This window comes from Camelus dromedarius, chromosome 22 (assembly GCF_036321535.1).
Source record: "Camelus dromedarius isolate mCamDro1 chromosome 22, mCamDro1.pat, whole genome shotgun sequence".
NCBI classification, from domain to species: Eukaryota; Metazoa; Chordata; class Mammalia; order Artiodactyla; family Camelidae; genus Camelus; species Camelus dromedarius.
This window is the reverse complement of record NC_087457.1, coordinates 26,735,418-26,760,063: the sequence shown is the minus strand read 5'-3', so window position 1 is coordinate 26,760,063 and position 24,646 is coordinate 26,735,418. Positions and strand designations below refer to the sequence as shown.

Genomic DNA, 24,646 nt, shown 5'->3' with positions numbered 1-24,646 from the left:
CTTGTCCAGGTGTCCTAGGGTTGAATTCCTAAGCCACGTGTTTGGGAAAGAGGCTTTCTTTTTGCAGATTCTGGGTAAGGCGAAGCTTGAGTCGTAGTCTTAATGAAAACTTGGCCCTAAGAACTTTGAGCCCAGACAGAAGAAGCAGAAGATGGGAAGCCTGCATTTTCAAGGCTTGAAGCAATCTTTCAAGGGATAGCTACTGGAATACACTGTTCCTGAGGGGGTGTTCTAGAAAACATTCTTTGTTCTGGGAAAATCATTCAAATAAGACATTTAGTTATGCAAATAGAAAACAAAGCAGATCATTGGACAAGAGATGGCTGAAATGTGACTCAAAGGGGGCAGATATCTGGTTGAGAACGTCAAAGGATGCCAATGCTGAAGGCCATATTGTATTTGTTTTCCTAGGAAAAAGCTGTATCACGCTTGAATATGGTTGCTTCTTGCATATGGTGGTGTTTGGGTGCTTTTGCTCAAGAAAAACTAATAGAAAATGAAGGAGCTGGTTTTAGAGAGACTTGGTGACATTCTGGGCATCAACAGAAATTGAGTTTTAAGGCCAGGTAACCAAGAGTATGCCTGAGGCGGGGAGAAGGCTCATACCACGGAACACGCTTTGCCTTGGCAGATGCTTTGAGACACCATGGTTTGGGGACAATTGGGAAAGAATTCTGAGCACCCAGATGATGGCAAGGAACCTTTGAGGGGCTTCCTGAGCAGGGACCAGGGCAACGGGAGGCCTGGCAGGAGACCCCAAACCCCGCAGATGCTGCATGGCTTCTGTGGCTGGCATTTTGGCTTGGGAGCCCATGTGTGGGAAGGGCCAGACCGTAAGTTGGGCTTATATAATCAGAGCGGCTATTTAGAAAAGTTCTGGAAGATTCTGTCATCAGAGGGATAGCTTACCTAGGTGACCTTTAAGTTCTCTTCATTTTTATGATACGACTTTTTGGAAAGCAAGACATGGGAAAGCTTGCAATAGAATCAGAAGACTCCCCATGTTGGATCAGAGCAGTATCTCTTTTACCCAGTGGAGAGAAAAGTGTGAACATTGTAATGTGTGCTGGGCTCAGAGAAACAGAAGTCAAGGGGTAAGTCACAGTAAGGAAGAAGGTATGTAACCAGGTGTGAACGCACAGACAAGCTCAGTATTCTACTAACTGTTTACTAGCTATTAAGCACTTTACACGTTTTCTTGCTTCTCATAATGACTCCATTTTAGAGATGAGAAATCTGAGGTCAGAGAGGTAATTTGCCTAAGGTTCCTCATTTACTTGATAAACCGAATAAAGATACATTGTCCTACTCTATAGCCAAACTCTATTAAACCACACTACCTAACGTTTAGACTATAGATGACTGAGGATATTACATTGTAAAGGGGAGAACTCTGGGAGTGGGACCCACACCCAGGTACCCGCGTTTTGACAAATGCCGCGGGTGACTCTGCACGCAAGTTTGAGAAACACTGCTCCAGGCAAACGTAGCATGGAGCATTAGGGGTTAATTAAGGGTCAAGTATACAACTAGTCTTTCTCAGTGAAAAATAAGCAAAACAGAGTTTGTACAGAAAGCCACTTAAAGCAGTGGGTTTTCTTTTATTTTTAAAGTATAATCATTACCCTTCCTGGTAAACTTCCGTGTCTTCTCAAACTGAGTGTTGGGTAGGTAGCCCTGGGGACTGCTGGGTGTCCTCCGTCGCAGGCCCACAGTACACGATGGAGCTGTGGGAGGAGAGTTCCACTAGAGTCTGGGAGGAGGGACTGATGACAATTTTTCGTGGTTGACTAAGTTTTTTAAAAAGCCACTTCCAAGGGCACATCAACCAGTCAGCGAAGCCACTTGTTCCAGCGGGAGGTGGGAGGTGGGGGCGGGGTGGAGCGTGGGGAGGAGCGACACTCACAGGTCAGGAAGCGGTGCCTTCCAAGTGTCGCCCAGCGTCCCAGGCCCCGCCACCAAAACGCACACCCCCGACCACCTCCTGCAGGGAACTCCTGGGGATTCTTCCGGCGGAGTCCAGCCTGGAGAGCTCCCCGGACTCGGCGCGAACTGCCCGCCTCCTCCCGCGTCTCCGCCCCCCGCCGGGGCCGCCGGGCGCTGAGGGAGGCGAGGGTGCCGCGGCGGAAAATGAGCGGTGCCGGGAGGGTGGCCCGGAGCTGCAGGTAACGCGCGCCGGCCCGCGGCCTGAGCGGGCTCCGCACGCCCTCCCCTTCCCCGCGCGGCGACCCGCTGCGCCCGCCCGCGGGCTGCACCCAGGGGCTGCGCGGGGCGTCCCCGGCGTCGGGGCGCAGGGCGTGGGGGGGCGCGCAGCCGGCCGGGGGTGGGGGCACTAACGCTCCGCTCTTGTCCCGCAGCGCCGTTCGCGCGGCTGGTCCCGGGAGCCGCGGGCGGCCGAGGCTGCGGTGAAGCGGGGTCTCGTGGCGGGCGCCGGATGCCTCGGAAGATGGAGAAGTTTCTGCAGATCGCGCCTCACTCTCTGGCCATCGTCCTGGGCCCGGCCGAGGGGGCGGCGGGGGAGAGGTCCGAGGCCTCGCAGCCCGCGCCCCCGGCCCAGCCGCGGCAGCTCGCCCGGCACCACATCGGCTACGAGATCTTCGCCGACTTCAAAGCCGAGAACATGCAGCACTTCTGGAACAAGAAGGTCACGGCCGCGGTGGCCGAGACTTTCTTCCTGGGCTGGATCGACGAGCAGGTCCTGCTGATCCAGGGCAAGGAGGAGCATCTGGAGGCGCTGCGGGAGGGCTGGTCGCGCCGGGCACTGCGGCCGCCCTCGGGCTTCCACATCCGCTGCCTCGGTGAGTCCGGTCCCGTCCCGTCGCGCCGCGGGACCCCCTCCCCGCCGGGTCCGAGCCCCGCACAGGCCCCGCTCCCCCGGGCGCCCGCGCCCCCCTCCACCCCCGCTCCCGGCCGGGGGAGGGGCCGGCGGCCTGGGCGAGCGCGGGATTGGGGAGCTTCCTGGCACCTAAACCGCGGATTTGTACTTTTGCGCGCACGCCGCCTCCGGCCGGCGGGATCCTCCCTGGCGGCACCGGCGGGGCGGTGCCTGAGGCCGGCCAGGTGGGCGGCGGCGCGGTGGCGCGGGCGGCTCGGCGGGTCCGCGGCCGCTCCGGGGCTGCGAGTCTGACCCTCTGCGCGCGGCTCGGGCCCGGGGAGCGTGTGCGGACGCGGGAGAAGTCGAGAGAGAGCGCTCAGGTAGCTTCAGGGCGCGGCGGGCCGGCCAGGTGCGTCCTTCCCCTGGATGGGGACGCGTCCCCTCCGCGCCACCCCCGGCCGCGTTTGCCGCGGGCGACGCGAGCCCCCCCCGGTGTGGGTTGACTGTTAAGCGCCGGCATTTCCGTGCATGACCGGGCTGTAGATTTCGTTTTAAAAGTCTTGCCTCCAGGACATCTTCCTTCAAGTCATTTTGTTGAGTTTGAAAGCAAGAGGGGACACGAGGAGGTCAGGAAAGTCTGATCCTCAACAAAAGAGAAGACAGCATCGGGGAAGAGAGCTCGGAAGGTGATATGCGCTGCCGCACTTCCAATGTTGTCTCGACCTATTTTTTCCCATTACTTATATATGTTTTTCTAAACCCAGTTGGCATCTGTTTTAGACTATACTTTTTAGTTTTGTACTTTGGGCTCAAAGCGTGTATAGTAAATAGTAACGTTTTATGAAACGATTTCAAGAAAGAAAGCGTTCTTTCTAGTCCCACGGTTTAGAAATTCCTTCGTGACATTTTGGGAGGAGGTCAAAAGTTCAAACGCTAAAAAGACTAAAGCCGCCTTTTTTCATTAGCCAGTGTTGCTACGCTACCTTCTGAAGAGTAGCTTTTACCTGCTAATGTGCCTTTTCCTCTATGCCGTATGGCAAATTTATAGCCATTTTTTGTTTTGTTGTGTTTGTCTATTTTTGCATAGCAGAAATCTTGACAAAACTTCCCTTGCATTGAGTAGACAAGAAACTAGTAAAGCTTGCATCTTGTGTGTTTTGTAACCTGTGCTGCATTTCAAAAGGTGCCGTCACTTTCTTTTTTTGACGTTAGCAGAAAACCTCGGTGGAATCCCTGTAATTAAGCTGCCTTAGTAAAGGGCCAAGATTAACGTCTCTGAGACTTGATCTCTCAGGACTGTAGCTGTGACACACTAGGAAGACTGTATGTAGTCCTTTTTATGCAAGTAGAGATTGCATTTTCACGGTTTTCTTTTAAACTTGACTTCATACTTATTTTTTACATTTTATTTTGAAAAATTTAAAACAATATACAGAAGTTACACAGTGGTCCCTCCTCCCCCTTCTTTGCAAGGATACTGGTCCAAGATCCGGAGTGGATGCCTGAACCCTCAGATAGACCCTATATATACTCCCCCCGCCCCTCCCCCCCACCCCGTATACCTACAGGCCTATGATAAAGTTTAATTTAAAAATTAGGTACAGTAAGAGGATATCCGAATTGGTAGCATCTTTACTCTTGAGCTTTGGGGCCTTTGTTAAGTAAAGTGATGGTTACTTGACCACAGTCGAACTGGTGCTGGCAGGGTGGCTACTAAGTGACTTACGGACCAGCAGGTAACCTCTGCAGCATGGACTCACCGGGCAGAGGGATGATTCACATCCTGGGGTGGGGTGGGATGGGGAGAGCGTTCATCAAGCTACTTAGAATGGCACCCAATTTAATTATTGTTTATTTCTGAAATTTTCCATTGAATATTTCTGGGCCTTAGTTGACTGTGGGGTAACCGAAACTGCGGAAGCAAAACCACGGATCAGGGGAGGGTCTACTGTATAATCAAAAATATTAGGTTGAGTCCCCATAAACCCATCAACCAACTTCAAATGTATCAGCCCAAGGCCAGTCTTGTTTCATCTATAGATCTCCTCCACCATGTGAAATCCCAGACTTACATTAATAGCATTTCATTCCATATTTCTTAACTGTAGCAGAATTTGTGAGCTTGTAGGAATTGGTGATCTGTCATATTAACCGAAGAGAACTATTTTGGCAGTTTGGGTTCCAGATTGCTGTAGTTGATTGACTACTGCCCCGATCTGGCCTGGTAGCCCGAGCGGTCTCCAGCTGTGGGTGGAGCAGCTGCATTGCTCAGCTTGGCCCTTCACTCAGTACTACGATGGCAGGTAAAGGGGCTACCTCCTGAAACGAGGCATCAGATAAAGGAGCAGGCGTCGTGCCTTCTGGGGTCCAAGTGGTAACTTTCTTTTGAAGTGCCGTGGGGGGGTCAGCATCTCTCCTAGAATTCCAGTTTTGCTTCGGTAATGATGTTAAAATGCTGAATTGTTTGCGATGGTTTATCTGCTACAAAAATTCTCTCAGGGAACCTCAGCGTTTGATGCAAGGCTTCCTAATTTTTTGTTGCAAGACCTTCTATTGAGCTTTGAGTCTCCACAGTCTGGGAGCCCCTGATGACAGGATCACAGCCTTTTATTCTGAGTCACAATATGTGTGTGGGCAAGTTCACACCCTCAAAAATACAAGAAACAAAGCTCAAACCCTGAAGGTACAGTCAGAGAAAAGAGTGAGCCATTATCACAGGAATCCTTTGACTCTGTGCAATTTATATACAGAAGCAGGAGTCGATCACTATCTTTGGTTCTTTATTATTAGTAATGAATTTCTTGCAGGGTAACTTCCAGTTGAACTACCTCTATGATCAGGGACTTTTATGTGGTTTTGTGATTTTTAGCTTATTATTTCATGAGTGTGAAATGGCCACAAAACCAGACACATAGATGAGCATTACGGAAGGCGTCATATTTCCATTCGTTGAACTAGAATTAAATTCATCAGACACCAATAATCCTCTTAAATAACTGGCAGGCAAATGCCAGTTTAAATTTTATTCTTATGGTAAATAATTATTCACAAAATTTGCTTGTTTTCCAGGTGGTTTCTGAGAGTCCACCATACAGAGTGGTAATAAAATTGTCCCGTTAGATCTTCTCAGTGAGGGAAGGAGAGGAGTGGCTTTGCTCCATCTCCAGTTCTATTCTCCTGGGGTGTGTGTGTGTGTGTGTGTGTGTGTGCGCGCGCGCCGCGCCCTGCTAACCCAGCCCAGAGTGCAGAGAGGGATGGAGCAGAGGTCTGCCCAGGCCCCCTTTGCTGGTTGTGCTCCACTGCAGTTGAGACCAGCCTACACTTTCACAGCAGGATTGGAAACGAGTTGGTGTTTTGTAACTTGAAACACACGTATTGAAGTTGCCAGAAGTTCCACGTTACCTTTGCCTCTAATTCCAAAAGCATGTAGTTGTAACCACACACATTTCAGGTTGGGGTTGGACAATGAGGAGATGATTATGGATTCAGCAAGAAGCAGGGAATGAAGCAACTCAAAGGAAAAGTAGTTTTGATTTGAAATATTCAAATCCACTTACTTAGAAATGATCTGCTATAATGCCATTTGTAGCAGCATGGGGGGACCCCATGAAATTATCACACTAAGTGAAGTAAGTCAGAAAGAGAAAGACAAATATCATATGATATCACTTTTGTGAAATCTAGAAAAATGACACAAATGGACTTATTTACAAAACAGAATCACAGACACACAAAACAAATTTATGGGTACCAAAGGGGAAAGGGAGGAAGGGATGAATTAGGAGTTCGAGATTTGCAGGTACTAACTACTATATATAAAATAGATAAACAACAAGGTCCTACTGAATAGCACAGGGAACTACATTCAGTATGTTATAATAACCTATAATCTCATAATAACCTATAATGCAAAAGGATATGAAACAGAATCTATATATAAATGTACAACTGAATCATTATGCTGTACACCAGAAGCTAACACAACATTGTAAATCAACAAACTTCAATAATAAAAAAAATGACCTGCTAGACTATTCAAATCCACTACTTAAAAATAACCTACTCTGGGTATGGGGAAAAAAAAAGTTCAGCCTTTTGATGTCCAAGACCCTCAAAAGGGATGTGTGTGCTGGAAACCAGGAATGTTTTAAAATTGTGCTGTATATTCTGTAAACACCAAACGAAACCCCATGCATGTTCATTGAGCGCCCGCTAGTGCCTGTCTCTGTGTCACTCCCGAGATCCCGAGAGGACAAAGATGGATGAGGAACGTGGTCTTTTTGAGATGCAGACACCAGAACAGAGCGTATGAGGAGGGCTTTGAGGACAGGGAGCCAGGAGCAGTTACTTCTGCCTGATGGGCTGGAGAGAGGTTCCAAGATGAGGGGCTCGAGTTAAGCCTTGTGCAGACACTCGGTGCCAGGGGTTCATTCAGAAAAGAGAGCTTTCCCAGCTGGGCAAGAGCGTGAGCAGTGCCAGGGAGAGACCCCACACGCTCCGTAGGATCTCCTAACTTCACACCTCAGGGAGCATGCTCAGTGTCTGTCCCCTCCAGTGGCTCTTTATGCTTTCTCAGTTTATCCTTAGATGTTAAAAATGTTAGGGCCAAATACGCTTTTTCCACTTTAGATCAGAACTTACATTTTACTTCGTAAGATTGCTTACCTGTAACACCCTAAAACTCACATAATATTGTACGTCAACTATATTTCAGTAAAAAAAAATTGTTTAGAACATATGGGCATGAAAATTTTACTCTATTCCAAAATTTTTATTGGTTTTCCCACAAAGAGTTGCTCTCTTAAAGTGGTTTCTCCAAGCAGTAAATATTTAAGGCAGAATTGTTTTAAAAATGTCTACTCCAAAAAGATGTGTGTATTGTATACCTCCCACCCAAAGTTGATTTGTTTAAGTCAACTTAGTAGTGAATAATATTCACAGACGCATGACTGGGATTCCTTAACGAGGGTTATAAAGCTTTTGGAATTAGAGATACTGAATCACTCAGTAACTGGAGAAACTTCCAATTTCTAAGATTTGTTCTGGGGACTGAAGTGAAGAACAAGTACAGTCCTTGTACTTTGGGAGGGTCCGTTCTAGAGGGACAACAGACATTTCAAAAATGAAGTGAAGAAGTAAAAATTTCAGAGACTTTCAAGCGCTCTAAAGAGGGAGAGAGGGTCGGGGAAATGTGAGCTAAGAGCTGACATTGATTGATGGTTTATTATTTTCTAAGTGCTTTATTTTTGTTGACTAACCTTTATGACTGTTTGGATATCGATATTTTACCCATTTTACAAATGGAGAAACTGAAGAACAGAATGACGCACTTCTCCAAGGACACCTAGTTAGTAAGTGAGCTGGGATCTGGACCCAGGCAGTATGACTTTGGTTTGCTTATTTGTTTTGTTGTCATGCAGGTAGGATTCAAGTTCAGGCTGTCCTGAGCAAAATTTCCTTCCCAGCCCCCAGTATACACACCCTCCCAACAGTTTAGGGTGCCAGTTGAGCTGGGAGACTGCGCCTGGGCCAGGTGGGATGGAGCGTGTGTGAAACAGAAGGTGTGTGAGGTCTCTGACACTGACAGATGGCAAGGGGAGGGCAGGAGGAGAGAAATAGGGGGCGCAGGGACCACGTGGAAATGGTCTGGTTTATGTGAGGTGCAGGATGGTTTCAGGTTGGAAAGAGGCTTACCGTGAATCAGGTCCTCTTCTGGGAAGTTTTATGTACCCATCTGACAGGGTTGGGGGTCGGCGCTGAGCTCTCTGCATTTTTTCTGCCCATCTTGCTGAGGTTGGGAGGCACGTTCCAGGATCTGGTTTATGGTCCTGCAGTCGAGGGTTTCCCCATGGTGTGAAAAGAGCTGTCCACTCTGGATAGTTCACGTAAGCTTCTTTATCTCTGCTTCTGGCCAAAACCCCAGATACTTCTGGGCTCCTCCCAAGGAGGTGAAAGGATGACACAGTTCAGCGAACACTACCATCTTTCTGGAAAGAAAGTCGGTCCAGTTCTTCATCCCACTGATAGTAGTCACGTGTATGCCGCAATCTCATTATATTGTCACCATTTCCCCAGATCCTCAAACTTTTTCCCTCCAAGGTAACTTCCTGCCCTCCCTGTTCTGATGGCTGATCCTTCCCACCTTGGTTCATTCTGTTTTGGTCTTGCTAAGCTTGGGAAGACTTGGAACGCCTGCTGACTTTGGAGTTAATATAGAATCACACAAGACTTGAATGATTCTTTTTTGTTGTTGTTGTTATGGGGGACTTTGTGACCGGTGTAATTTGTCTAGATTGACCACTTTCCTTTCATCAGAGTCTGGCTATTAATTTGTTAAAAAAAAAAAAAAAGGCTTTAAGTTAGTAAACTGTGAAGCACTAATATCGAAACCCTGTCTCTGAATCTGCCAGAGAATGCTGGTTACTCCAGCATCTTTCTTCCACTCTTCCCTGTATCTTGAACCTTTCCTCTTATACTGAAGAAGGAAGGAAGATTCTGGAGGACAATCTTTATGCCATATGCTCCTTCATATGATTAAATGTTTACTGACTCTACTTCAGAGTTGCAGGAAGGGGTGGGTGGAGTAGGAAGAGTAGGCAGAAGAATGAACTTTTATTAATGTTCACTGTGCGTCAGGAATCGTTCTAAGCACTTTAATATATTGTCTCATTTAATCCTTACAGAAGTAGTGCTAACATTCCTTCCATTCTATAGAAGAGGAAACTGAGGTTCAGAGAGTAACTGTGCATGAGCAAGAGATCTGAGATTTCAACCCAGCAATCTGACTCCAGAGTTCGAGCTGTTAACCCTTTTAAAACTGCTTGTCATTTCTGCTGGACAAAGATTTTGGCCTTGTTTTCTGTCATTGATAATTTTTTTTCTTGTACCGTAATTTCTTCTGAATGTCAGATATAGCAGACTATATTTGTGTAATGATTTATGAAACTTGCTTAAAACACACAGCTCTGTCTCACCAAATAAATGAAGCAAAGTGTTAAAGAATACTGTGGTATTAATATTTAAAATGCAGCATCAGCAGATGGTTGCAGGATGGTGGCTGTGCCTGAATGTATATGCAAAGGTGGCCAAACAGGAACCCTGGAAAGTAATTAATGATAACAGGTTTGCTACCAACTGAGTATTCTTTTTAGAAAAATAAGACGGCAGTGAAAAGTGTATTGAGAAAATCATTTTAATGATAAAACGGGATATGGTGCTAAAAGGCACATTCATCACATTGTTCTTCACGGTGTTTTGTTTTTCTGTCTTTTTGAGGTTCTAGAATTAAATGTCATTCACGTTTTCAAGTTCTTTGAGGAAGCAAATTATCAGCTTTATTTTACTGACTCTAATTTGAAGTCTTTGCTTCTCCTAGTTCAGTATTTCTATTTTCCTCATCAAGTATTTTATCTTCTGCATAAAAAAGTTAACATTAAGAATCTTAGGGAAGAAAGAATGATTCCTCTTGAATTTTTGTAATTTAAAAATTAATTTGGTGTGGTAGTGTGTATTTCAATTACTTTTGGTTATGGTGCCAAAGGAAGTTTTCCTTTTTTAAAAAATTAGCAACAAAGATACAGATTCTAGGAATGAATATATTGGGTAATATGGCTTATACAGTACATGTGTGATTGTTAAAATACAAAGTCCTTAAGGCTATCAAATTGCTTTTGAGTACAGCTTTGGCTATATCCTATAAGCCTTAATACATAATATTTTTACTGTTGTGATCGTTTAAGCAGTCTATAAGTAGTATTTTGATTTCTTTTTGGTCCAGTAATTGTCTTGGAGAAGTTTCTTTCTCCCTTTTTTCCTGTAGAAATTGTGAATTTTAAAGAAATCACTGTCATTGATTTCTCACATTATTTTTAAGTGATTTTTTTTCTCTTCTCCTCTCCCATTAAAAGTTCTAGAAATTTATTAGGAGAGGAGGGAGGAGTCAGTTAAATGCTAACAGAATATAAACTCAAGTTATTTCTGAAGAGCAGTTGGATGTGAACTGGTGAGTTCCCATCATTTCAATGACTGTAAGAAGGTAAATCTGAACTGGCCCGCCTGAGGGTCAAGCATGTGATCTGTTCAACAAATGCTTTTCCTTTCAAGGAGAGGGATTTAGAGTGCACACAATTGTGCAAAGGGAGGGAATGTGAGTAATTTTCTCGGAGCCCTGACCCTGTGTACTCAAAGGTTCTGAGCACTTAGGCATGTGGACTTGACTGAGTGAATATGGTCCTTTGTGATACTGCTAATGTATTTAATTTTCCAAGTAGATAGGTCATTGTGCTGACTTTGTCCTCATGCCAAAACAATTATCCAGGCATTTCAGTTAAGATACTGCCTTCTCAAGCTACAAAAGTTGAGAATGATTACCATTTATATGATCACCTATTTTAAAATAACGTGTTTATATTCAACTTGCTTGTATTAGCAGTTCACTCTGAGTGTGTCTTTCCCATTAGACTGTAATTTCTTTGAGGGTGGAGACTATAAACTTCAGTTTACGTGTCCTGATCCAATTCCCTAGGTGATGTGGGTTTGTAAGTATAGCATAAGTATACTTAAAGTGGAGTTAATGCTAACTGGCTGCTGGCGGTCGTTTCTAAACTACCTTTGCTAAAGTAGTTAGACAAGGAGGCCGTTAGGCTGGGGCAGCTGTAGTGTCTTTGGTAGCTTATGTAAGCAAACTGAATCCAGAGTCAACTAGATTTTTCTTGAATCTGAGAAAATGAAACTCAAGAACAACTTCATAAACAGTTGACTAGATTTTCTGAAATCTAAGAAAATGAAACTCAAGAGTAACTATTCGTAACAGCTGAATGACTAAATTTTCTCCCATAAAGCAAACATTTAAGTTACAGCCAAATAAAGAATTGCTTTGCGTCCCTGTCTTCTCTATAAATACCTCTACTCTAGCCCCCCATCAGAAAGTCCCACAGCCACTTTTTGGTTTTGGCAGTGCCTGATTGGAATTGTTTGCTCAGATAAACTTAAATATTTAGTGTGCCTCAGTTTACTGTTTTACACATTTTAACATTGGGGGAAAAAACTGCTCCGTGCTGGTAATGATGAGATAAATCTGCTATCTTAATATGTGGCCGATGGTATTGTAAATTGAAAAAAAAATTTTTTTTGGAAAGCATCTTGAAAATATGTATGAAAAAGCCTTCTAAACATTCATGTAGTTTGATGTACTAATTCTAGCTTTTTTTAGGACCACATCTAAGGGAGTAATCCAGAATTACAGACAACTATATATAGGAAACTATTCATTACATAATTTTAAAGAAATTTTTAAGAAAGATTGCAAATAACCTAAAAACCATGGGTAGGAAATAATCAGGTAAATATGGTTCTGTATACTAGATGGAATGCTATATAGCCATTAAAATGTCTATAAAGTGTACAAAGCAACATGGAAAAATGCTTATGACAGATAATGTTACTTGAAAGCATATGTAATATTTCTTAGCAATTCAAATCAAGACAAAATCTCAAACTAGGTACATAAGGAAAAATGGGAAAGAATAACATTGTTATTCTTGGGACATAGTAATTATTTTATGTCAAATATTTTATGGAAAATAATTACCATGAACTGAATAATTACTATATTTTGGGCACAATGCCAAGTGCATTTTCTTACTTAACTTTTATGAGTGCCTCTCAGTGTGCCCATTTTGTAGTTGAGGAAACTGAGCTCAGCCCAGTTATATGTTATTTCTTTTAAAAAGTCCATTCTGAGAGTGGGAGAAATGGAATTATATCCAAAAGAGGCTAATTTTAGCAAAATATTACAAAATCTATCGATCGAATGATGGTTACAGTTAACAGCCTATATTCAATTTGTTCGAGTTACAACATTGCTTTAGAAAATAAGGCTTGGAGTACAGATTTTTAAAAATAAGTCTGGTGGCATGTTATTTATTATAAATAAAGTAAAGAAATTGGATAATTGAGAAAAGCCACAGAGAAATGGTCTTTTTAGCTCTTTGACAGCAAGAGAGGAAACTACAATCACTGAATATTTTTGTTGTCAAGGAAGGGGAAAAGAGTTCTTTTTCTCGTAGTTGAGAGGAAAGGGTGTGAAATGAGATCATAATTGGAAATAATGGACTTTATTGTTAATGTGCGACCATGTGACATGAGTGTGGGGAGGTTAACACAGGAACTCTTAAATCAGGTCACTGCAAGTTTCCATGTCGGGTCACCCAAGGCAGGAATAACAGTTCGGAATCTGAAATAAAGTAGAAGTGTTGCTGAAAAGTTCCTATTTTTTTAGGAGGACGGGGGAAGATGTCGACTTCAGACAAGTTGTATGTGGTTATCCTAAAGTGCAGAAAAGGACTCTGCAGTTTTCTTAAGATAGGAGGCCACCCACCACGAAAGCTTTGAAATGATGTCTGTGTTCTTGAATGCTAGTGAACTGAGTCAGCAGAGAGCATCCTCCGACTGTTTTGGGGCTGACTTAGGAGACACTGGCTTCCAGAACTGCTCCGTAATCTAGGGGAAGACCTCAGTCCTTACTAACTCGGTGGTTAATCGTGTCCGAAAGACTGCTAAATACCAAAGGACGTGCCTTGCTTGGTAAACCTTTGGATGCTGATTACAGAGTTTATCCTTCGATGGGTGATCGGAGGAAGGGAAATGTGCTTGCTAGGTTTGTGAGTAAAACACTCTTATTTTGGAAACTCCAGGGAAAAGACCAACTTCTTTGCACATACGAACAGTTTTCATTTGGAGCATTGCATATTTGGTAGAAAAAAAAATGGAAACTCTGAGTGCACAGAAATCGATATTTCAAAGGGTAAAGACCAACATTATAGTTCATAGATTTATAGCTAATTAAAAAAAATTAAAGCCACCTCTTTATTTTTAAAATTTGACAACACTCTCAAGGCTTCCTGTAAGTGATTTTTAAGTTGTATCACATTCAGTCTGTCCGCTGGGTGAAATCAGGCAATCTACTCTTTTATGTATATACATTTTTTTTCCAGATTATATTCCATTATAGGTTATTACAAGATATTGAATATAGTGCCCTGTGCTATACGTAAATCCTTGCTGTTTATCTATTTTCTGTATAGTATGTATATCTGTTAATCCCATACTCCTAATTTATCCCCCCTCCCCTTTCCCTTTTGATAACCGTAAGTTTGTTTTCTATGTGAGTCTGTTTCTGTTTTGTATATGAATTCATTTGTGTTATTTTTAGATTCCAGATATAAGTGATATCATATAATATTTGTCTTTCTCTGACTGACTTACTTAGTATGATAATCTCTAGGTGTATCCATGTTGCTGCAAGTGACAATATTTCATTCTTTTTTTGTGGCTGAGTAATATTCCATTGTATATATATAATCTGTTGATGGGCACCTGAGTTGCTTCCATGTCCTGGCTAATGTAAACAGTGCCACTGTGAACACTGGAGTGCATGTATCTTTTGGAACTAGAGTTTTCATCTTTTTCAGATATAAGCCCAGGAGTGGGATTGCTGGATCATATGGTAGTTCTATTTTTAGTTTTTTAAGGACCCTCCATACTGCTTTTCGTAGTGGCTGCAACAATTTATATTTCCGCCAACGGTCTAGGAGAGTTCCCTTCTCTCCACACCCTCTCCAGCATTCAGGCAGCCTACTCTTGACACTTGTGAACAGTCGCATTTGTGAGAGTTCTTTTCTCAATGATGTTGCTGAAAAGAGAACTCCAAGAGGAGTTTTGGACCAGGAATTTGATTCGGGAGCCGGACGTACTTTACAGATCACTATGGTGATTCCTTATTTGCATTACAACAAGCACACAAGCTTTTCCAGGTACAGCCTTGTTCTTTTCACTCATGTACATCAGCTGGCCTGTTTTTTCCCTTTGCTTCTGACCATGAAAAGAAAGCAGCAGGACCTTAGATTATGAAATGACCGTCACTGTCCTTTTGGTGAGCATGCACCCTCAGCATTCTTTCAAAATAATATGTGATGAAGGAAAAAGATGTGTATTTCAAGATTACTCTAAATGTCTTTTTTTTGGGAAAACATCATCCCTTTGATATTTTTCACTGATATATTTAATTTTCAAACTTCAAGTAAAGCTAAAGGACAGCCAGTGATTTTTATGTTTACCAAAAGGAGGCATGGTTGGGACAGCTTGAAACATACTGCCAGGGTAAACCATAAGTGGGAAGATACAGTCCTTCCTCCGTCTGAGTTGCTAGCTTTAGGGCTGTGAGTACCCCCCCCTGCGAACTGCCCCTGGCTAAGAAGGTGGCCGAGAGATGCTCTTTGAAAGGGTAAGTGAATGTTCTAGAAAATACTTGTACAATACAGCTGAGTTTGAGAGGGCCTAGGGAATACGAATGATGGCATGATAAGTATCAGAATTCAAGTCAAACCCCCATCAATATTAGTGGCTATAAAATGATTTTGCATAATCCCCTCATTTTTCTGTGTTTGAGGTATGTTCTGTAGCCCAGTGAATAGTATCTGAAAACTCCAGATTATTTTTATGTCATTAATAAGATGCTGTTCTGTGCCCATGATAACCTGGCTGTGCCAACGCCTCTCACTTTCTGTGTGTGTGTGTGTGTGTGTGTGTGTGTGTGTGTGTGTGTGTGTGTTTAACCACCTGTCCCCATTATTAGGCTCTTACTCAGTAAGGAGGTCCGTGGCTTAGCACCCCCTCTGCCCTCTGTGAAAGGCTCTGGGATGCCCAGGGCAGCAGCGCGCTGGGCTGATGGAGATAAGCCTTCATCAGATGAGAAGCCTGGGCGTGGTGTCAGGATTAGGGGGTCTCATTCCTCCTCAGAATTTACCAGCTGTGGTGCTCAGACAGGTCCCTGTTCTATTGGAGGATCCCATGAAATAAAAAAATCCAAATGTAACCTCTTATTCTTTAACCTTTTTTGTTTATTTGTGTGTGTGTTTTTTTAGTCAGTCTGCTTATTTATACGTAACGTATTATTAGGCGATGTATGCTGCAAAGGACTGAATTTTTCATACGCGCTTTCAAAGGATGCCGATGGAATAACAAGCTGTTGGGCGAGTGACATTTGACTGATGCCAAATTGTGGTTTTTAGACGTTCAAAGTAACCTCAAAACTAGAGGTAAAACAATGAAGCTAAAGGGTTTTTTCTGCTCACGGTTCAGTTGACTGCCCTGCCCTCCTTGCCTGGTGCGAATCCAATAAAGTGTAGCGATGTGGTTTTGCTTTGGAATTGTACACAGAGGCTTGGTTAGGACCCTCCCTTGGCTGGGTGCCCTCATGTAACCATATGGCCCTTCACGGAATGCAGATAATGGCTTCATTTTCCTCCCTTCTTTAATAGGTGGAAACCTGTGCTAGCAGGTAGGAGCGCTTTTGTGGAAAGTACGGGCAAAAAAGCCTGACCCCAGCAATATTCCTGCCGGAGCCCAGCGGGCTGCTCACGTGTTCAGCAAGTTGTAATTCTCATCGTGCTGCTTTTTGGGTATTTTCACCTGTGACTGAAGAGAACTGAGGGGGATCCAAACCCGGGCTTGAAAGGTCAGAGGTCGCAGCTTCACGCGTTTTTGTGCTCTTTGCTGTGATGTCACGGGTGTTGGCGGGGGACCCCGTGGGGAGGTTGGTTGGCAGGTGGGTCACGTTGGTGAGGTGACCAGTGCCTCCCCCTCGCAGCCGCCGGGCACTGGGCTCCTCTCAGCAGCCTTCCCTCCACTTCCATCACTGGGTCAGCGGGCAGAGCACCCCCATCCTTGTCCCTGTCAGGTTGGGCTCCAACTCTAGGGGTCTGTGAGTGGTCAGGCTGGGGGTCTGATCACAGATTGGAGCTTAGGAAGTTGGATCCAGGCAGGGCTCCAGACTCAGTGTGTCCCCGCAGTGGCCCTTCGCTCAGCGGGGACGGAGGTGTGGGCCGGTGATGAATCTGTGTTGGGTCTCACAGCCAGAGTGTCCCAGAACCAAGGCCAGAGCCCGGGGGCAGCCAGGACGCTCAACTCTGCTCCCCTGAGACTCCTTCCTGCCTGTCCTGTCAGCCTTTCGGGACTGGGGTGTCTGCCACCCACGGGCTGGTAATAAAATGGCCTGGGAGAGTCCCTCCCCGTCACGGGGAGCCAGGAAGGATTCCTGGGCCCTTCCGGAGACGGCAGACCCGTGGCTGCTTCAGAATGAGCTTGAAAAAAAGCTGTGATTACTGCACGCTGGCTGCATGTTACACTCTGAAGTAGCCCGTTTATCTACTTTGTCATGTCTAATCTTCACGGTAATTCGATGAGTCTCTTCTTATCTGCATTTTCAAGAGGCAGAAATCAGAGAGGGTCAGTGTCTAAGCTGCTGGCAGGGAGGTAAAAAGTGGCAGTGCTGAGATAGCGGCCCAGATCTGCCGGACTCCACCGGGCCCCTGGGCACCCTCCTTCCCACGCTCACATGCTTCTGCCCCGCCCATGTGGTCCTCCTGGACCTTCAGGTCCTTTTCAAAGCTTATTCTATCAGTTTTTTCCTTTCAATATAAATTTAACTACAGTAATCTAATAGGGGTCCTCCTTCTGGTTAGAACTATGATCAGGAGGCCACGGATGTCCAGAAGTAGGTTGTCCGAGGCAAAATGTACAATAAAAGGCTTCCCTTCCCACCAGCCTCTCCCATTCCTTAGGCTCACAGACCTGGAACATGAGCACGGCCCTGGTCCTTCCTGCCCAATTGTGTCGCCAGATGTATGGCCCAGGATGGTTCCAGCAAAGCCCGTCATCACAGCTCTTACCCCAAAGCCAGAGCGATGTGTGCAGGTCCATCCGGTGGATGGTTCCAGCAGGTCTGAACCCTCCTCCCCAATTCCTGTGATTCCTCCAGGTTTCCTCAGGTTTTCTTGGCTCTGTGCATCTGTGCCTCTAGACTGTCAGCACTCCCGGGCAATGGTTTTTTGTTCTTTGGCGTATTTTAAATATTGTAAAAGGTGGTGAACACTGTACATTAAAAAAGATAAAACAATACAACTTTGTCCTTCAAACGCAGCCTCGGGCCTCAGCCTTTTCCCCAGATATGCAGACGTGTCTGGCCATGTGCTTTGTGGAACCGGCTACCACGCTTTCCAGGGGAAGTGGTTTGTAGTTGCAAGAAGGAGTCAAACGTTCAAGTAATTTGACAGTTTTACGTAACAGTTTCATTGAGCTTCGTCCCATAAGCTGTAACCTACTTGAAAATTATTTGGGATTAAAACAGTCGTATAGTAAATTTGGGCTGGCTAGAATGGGAGAGTTCAAGTGGGAATACTCTCATAGTAAGCTTTACTTTTTTTTTCCTGGGTCACGAGCTGATAAAAATATTCTTACCACCTCCCAGTGTTCCCCATATTTTAATGTGAATTATTTCTTACCTACATTCTACCTTCATTGACGCCTGTTTTATTTTCCTAGGCCACGGGCCTTGGGTAATTTCCTTAGATAAGTTTCAGTTACCTCTGATATGAAAAAGCATTCTGGAGAGTTAAATGGAACAGCCAGCTGTCTTGGTAAACTTCCATGGCTCTCAAATAAACAACCACAAAAATGCTATTGTGTGATCATAAAAAAATAATCTTACTTCTAGACAAACTGTTAAAAAAAAGCCCTCTATTTATATTTGACTTGTGAGATAAACGTCAGTGGGAAGCAAAGGAAAAATTGTACTTTTTATGAAAATAACAGTATGTTAACCAAGGAGGCATTCATTCTGTGCATTTTCCGCGATATGCAGATACCAGGCACCATAGGACATCGTGCTTTGGTCCCAACTCCTCCCCGCCTTTTTTTTTTGCCTTCCCAATCTGCAGTTCCCTGGATTCTCACTGCCGCTGCTCCTCCTGCCCCCCCAGCTGCGTCCTCTAGCCTCACCCCCTCACTTCTCCCTTCCTGAGCCCTGTTCCCTTCAGGACACGTGCTCCTGCAGCCCCAGGCAGACCTTGGCTGCCCATCCCATTCCCCCGACCCCAGCACCTCCTGTCCCCATCACTGTCTGTTCCTCCTTCTGAGAAGCCTCCTGCCCTGCCCTCCCAGCCGAGGGAGGGTGACTTCCCTTCTTTGAGTTTGCACCGCCTCTGTTACCTGCACTGCTGAGTTACGGTGACGTGTTAGCTGCCAGCTTGTCGAAGGAGCAAGGGCTTTGAATCAGGCAGCCCCGTGACCCTGGGCAGGTCTCTTCATCCCCCTCACCTCCACTTTTCCTGCTGTAAAACCTATCCTACGGGCTTTGGTGAGATAATTCACGGGAAGGGACTTAGCTTAGTGCTTAGTACATAGAATGTGTTTACCCCAGTGTTCTTTCTCCTTCTTTTCCTGATGTGTCCTGAATCCCCAGCTGGACCAAAAAACCCTCAAGAGACAAAGGTTGGGCTTTAGGTTCCTCTCTCTTCTCAGCATTGAGCTTATTTAAGCCAACGAGTAGTAATAATGCAGCAAGTAGTCATAGCAGTAGTGGTGGTGGTGGTGACGGTAACAGCAAATGTAGAAAGTATTTGTGACACGCCAAGCATTGCATATACATTATCATTTAATCTTCCCAACAAAGCTTTGCGGTAGGTGCTGTTATTAACACAAGATGAGGAAACTGAGGCTCAGAGCGATTAAGTGACTTGCCCAAGGTCACCCAGCTGCCATGTAGCAGAGCCAGAATTTGAACTGAGAAAGTCTGGCTGTGATCTCTGTGCTCCTGTAGCACTTAAATAAGAAAAAAAAAAGTCCATTTTAGTAATGTGAAAAATGTTGATCATATGCAGAAATAGAGGGAACCGTGTAATGAATTTCTGTTTAGGCAGCTTCAGTGATTGTCAGTGCATGTCTGGTCTTGTTTCATCTGTATCCCCACCTGCTCCTCCATCTCCACCTTGGATTATTTTGCAGCAAATCTGACTCCATATAATTTCATTGTTAATACTTACGTATATATCTCTAAATGACGGCTTTTTTTTTTTTAGTATAATTGCAGTGCCATACACTTATAAATATTATCAGTTGTTCCTTAATCTCAACCAGTCTCAACCATCCAGTTTGTGTTTACATTTCTCTGATGGTTGCATTAACATTTTTTATAGTTTGTGGGTTCAAATCAGGATGCAAGCAAAAGATAGCCTGTTTTTAATAATGATTTTTAAAGCGGAGTACCTGAAAGTATCTACTTACGAACCTAACTTAGCAAATATTTATTGTGTGTCTGCATTTTGCAAGGCACCATGTGAGGATGATGAAGGATATGTCCCAGGAGCTGTCAGCTGTCCGTGGTGACTGACTGGATTCAGAAAACGGCAGAGCATTGGCTTGTTTTGCCTCCTTGGTTATAAGCTGGGGTGAGTGATACAGAAGTAGAGGACCTGATAGAGGGAAAGGGGAAGAAAGCAGGAGTCCCAGGGAAATACGATGGGTGTGGTTTAGGGTTTCTATTTAGAACCTGAAATCATATTCTGTGGCGGGAGGGTATATAGCTGAAGCGGTAAAGTGCATGCTTAGCATGCATGAGTTCCTAGGTTCAATTCCCAGTACCTCCATCAAAACAAATAAAACAAACAAACAAACCTAATTACCTCCCCCCAAAACAAAATAATGACAAATAAATGTACATGTAATAAAATAAATTTAAAGAATAAAATCATATTCTGTCCTACATGTCTGTTTTCTAAATTCTTCCTCTCCACTTTTCAACTTGATTTTTCTTTCAATGGCAACTGGAAAGTCATGATGTTGGCTTTTTTTTTTTCCTTTAAAAAATCTTGATAGAAATTTGAGTGGTGAGCTTAATGACAACCGTGTCTTTGCAAAAGTAAATAAATATGTATGTGTGTGTGGAGGGGGTAAATCCACACATTTTAGTGGCATAACCCCAGTGGTGATAGATTGCAGTTTTTAGATATATGCTTTTATTGTTCAGCCTGGCTCTAATGGCCTGGAAAATGCCTCGTCAAATGAGGAAGCGTTTAGAGAACAGGAAAAATGAAATTCTGTGAAATGTTTCTGTTTGCTTTGAAACGATTCATCCCTTTGTTATGAGGGCTTTCTTAACTTCAAAGTAAAGTGTTGTGATTTACCTTGAGTTTGATGGAATTTTCTCTGTATTTAACTGAGATCGCACTTTAAAACTAGACAGAGAATCATGTGTGCACTATGAAAATCTACTGCTGAAACTTGTTGCTGCAGACATGAGTTTCATCAAGTAGATTTAAGTTGGAACAGGCATGAGAAAGAAAGCAATTTGATTTGGGTGCCAACCAGGAGATTAGAATAACAGTTTGCTTATTTCAGCTGTTTTATTCAGCAGAATTTATAAAGTTGACTGATTCCTCCACAGATATTTTGCCAACTAGCATTAAGAAAGAAGAGAATTTAAGAATGAAGTTTTACTCTTTTCTTATCCAAAGAGGTAGTTTTCAGTTAAAAAAAAATCTATCATTTTGTTCTTCAGTTAGAGAAATTGTATTTGATTAATGTCTGAATCATTTTTCATACTCATTACAAGTTATTTTAAAATTGATTCATGAAACTACTAGATTTTTGTTGAGACATTTAGTTAATCTGCTGTGCTTTTTTTTAAACTTTAAGTGTAGTTGATTTACAGTTTGTGTCAGTTTCAAGTATACAGCAAAGTGATTCACTTTCGTAACCCTAAGTTTATTTACCAAGTCTGTGAGACTTTCTGTTTTGTATATAGATTCATTTGTATTATTTTTGATTCCAGGTGTAAGTGATATAAAACTTGTCTTCCTTTGCCTGAGTTACTTCACTCAATATGATAATCTCTAGGTCCATCCATGTTGCTGCAAATGGCAATATTTCATTCTTTTTAATGACTGAGTAATATTCCATTGTGTATGTGTACCAGATCTTTAAATGGTTGTCTGCTGATAGGCACTTGGGTTGTTCTCATGTCTTAGCTATTGTAAATAGTGCTGCTATGAACATTGGGGTGCATATATATTTTTGAATTAGAGTCTATTCTGGATATATGCCCAGGAGTGGAATTGCTGGATCATATGGTAATTCTATTTTTAGTTTTTCAAGTGTTTTCCATAGTGGTGGCACCAATTTACATTCCCATCAACAGTGTAGGAGGGTTCCTTTTTCTCCACACCCTCTCCTAATCTGCTTTACTTTGAATTTAACTTCGGGTCCACAAGTTCTCATTTTTGAAATATTAGAAATATTTCTACATTCAGTATTCCTTAAGATTGCTGTGGGATTGAGTTGTAGTAGCAGCAGAGAGGGAAGGAGAGAAAACATGGAAAAAGCCTGTTTCCTTTCCCTTTCTGTTAAAGCTCTTAGTCTGTTGTCATTTTATTTCCTCTTTCTCTTTGTTGTAGATCTTTCCAACCTCAGGAACCCACCAATCTCTATATAATTAGAAAATTATACATAACTAGGAAATTTCTGTAAGCTAGAAGATTATTGTTCCTCATTTTCGTGTGTGTGTGTGTGTGTGTGTGTTTTAAATCATCAGTCACTATGATAAGTAACACAAAGATTTTAAATTTCATGTGGAGATGGTCCCGAGCACATCTTCTGAGCCCCTGGCCATGCCCGCCCCTCCTGATTCCAGCCTTTTCTCTCAAGTTTGCAGTCATGTGAGCCAGTATGTTCCCTGCAATTTTAAGCCAACTTGACTTAGGGTTTCTGTTACTTGCAACCAAAAGCACCTAACTCATGGTAATTGAAATGCACTTTATAAACAGATCTGTTTCCTGTTGGAAATGGAACCGAGTAATTCTCTCTGGGTCAAGGAATTTATACTCCCAACAAGACATGAAGTAAAGGGAACAATTATTGAGCACCTGCTGTGTGTCCAGCACTGACGCTGTGTGTTTTCACAGACACTTTCTTGGTTAACCTCGAAGATGGCTGCTGGTGTCTGTTTAGTTGTTTATGCAGCTGTGTGGGAAATGGGAGGATGAGTGAGTCCTGTGTGCCACTCTCCCCACAGTTGCTGGAGTTAAGTCAGATTGTGACTATTTCGGGCTGTCAGTGGATTTTCACTGGGTCTGGGCACAGTGCCCCAGGGAGGCAGCACTGTTTCCAGTGTCTGTGACAAGAACTGATCTCACGCCTGCCCCCGATAAGGTGTGTTGGGTCCCCGGTGCGGTCTTACTTGCTCTTATGCCAGCTTCTTTTCTTTGCACGTGGTAGACAGTTGGGCCAAATATAACTTAATGTTCTGACTATAATTAAGAGATTTCCCTCCCGTTGGCCAAATGCAAGCAGAAGTGCTTTATTAATTGTCAGTTGGCTGGAGTACGTTCTGGATGTGCTGAGATTCCTGTTATGGGTGATGACACTGTTTTCTGAACTGTACAGGGCAGTGAACCGTAGCTGCGGTTGAGGACGTTTTCCTTTGGGAGAAGAGATGTCGAGGGGAGGCTTAAATGCTGGGGTTGGGACCGGCAGTGATGATGGGCTTTGTCCCCTCACCTTGGAACTGGCTTCTCCCTTGACCCTGCTCACTCCGTGCGTGCCAGGCTGGTCCGGCCTGGCTGGCTGTCACTCATGTGGAGGTGAGATGAAGGAATTTGAGGGTGAAACGGGGCATATCTGTCAGTTGAAATTAGCTGGGGCGGAAAATACCTTTCATCCTTGGCCGGTGGCTCACTGACAAGAAATTAGTCACATGCTTCACTCACAACTGAAAAGCAATAATTAAGGATCCTGGTCCAAGAATACAAAATTTGTTATGGTTTCAGTGACACCTGATCCGCCATCCACACACTGGAAAAGTCACAATAGTAGAGGACAACTGAATAAGAGTGCCAGGCAAAGATGTTGCAAAAGGTTGTTGTAGCAGGCAGGTCTGCATTTTTAGAAGATAAATTTTTTGGTAAGCTACCTGTAATTAAATCGTTAATGAAATAAAATTGTCCTCAGTTCAAATGTACCGTCTCAAGTTTAGATCATTCCTAGGCCAGCCTTGGGAGGGCCATGGGATTCTGGGTCAGCCCGTCTCGGTGGAAATGCCCCTGAGCAGCCTGGGGTTGCTGGGGGGTGTTGGGTTATTTTTCCTGGTGGGGGTGGGCAGCAGAGGGGTGGGGGATTGCAATGGAAGTTGCACTAGGGGCCTGGGGGGAGGAGAGGATGTGAGAGGCAGGATACAGACGGTTAACAAGGTTGCCCTGTGAAAAACACACCCACAGAGAAGTGCACGCGTATAAGGAAGAGTTGGGCAGGAAAGAACCTTGTCTCTCTTGCCTGTACTCATTTCGGCCCCTGGTTCTGCCTTGAACTTGGACTCTCTCGTTACTGGTACTGCCAAACTGTAACTCCTGTCAGGAAACAGGTGGTTAGACAGTTCCTGAAGGTGCAAATAATTGTGTGATCATGAAAATGAGTTTTTGACGACCCCAGTGGAAAATGGAGGAATTTGTAAATGTTTGGTGAAATATTAAGACTTCGGTTATGGGGAACGAGATGGTCGTGAAATACTTTGTTAGCTGTTGGAATCTTGTGGTGCAGGGAAGAGTTAATCTGCCATCCCGTGAAAACTCTGCTGTGCTGTGAAAAAACCCAAAACTTTTAATCAATTTTGTTAATCTTGTTTTTTTGCTACTTTCTGGGGCCGCAAACACCCTGTCCCCACTTCTGAGTCTGCTTTGCCAGATTTTTTTTTTCCTTCTCTGCCCCAATCCTCCCCAGGCTCCAAGCTTAGCCACCTTGTCACCTCCTCCCTGAAGGCAACTCTGCCAATTCTAGAACCTGTTACGAGTTTCTTACCTTATTATGCTTCCTTGAGCATGGTGTACAAATACCTATTCAAGTCACATTCACTGTAGGAAAACATTTTATTTTAAATTATTAGACAACACATTCACTGTGGACTATTTAGAAAATACAGGAAATCGAAATTAAAATCATATAGTA

The 24,646-nt window shown here is 43.9% G+C and overlaps 1 protein-coding gene across 4 annotated transcripts in view; it reads left to right on the top strand.

The window, feature by feature from the left end:
• Positions 1-1,882: 1,882 nt before the first annotated feature.
• STOX2 (storkhead box 2) overlaps positions 1,883-24,646 on the top strand; it is a 173,427-nt gene continuing 150,663 nt past the window's right edge. For 3 of the 4 annotated variants that reach the window (XM_064477570.1, XM_064477571.1, XM_064477572.1), the window contains exons 1-2: positions 1,883-2,165; positions 2,358-2,798. In XM_064477570.1, coding sequence (XP_064333640.1) covers positions 2,435-2,798 — 364 coding nt within the window. In that variant the 5' untranslated portion in view covers positions 1,883-2,165; positions 2,358-2,434. The remainder of the gene's footprint in view (positions 2,166-2,357; positions 2,799-24,646) is intronic. The other variant, XM_064477569.1, reaches the window with a different exon arrangement.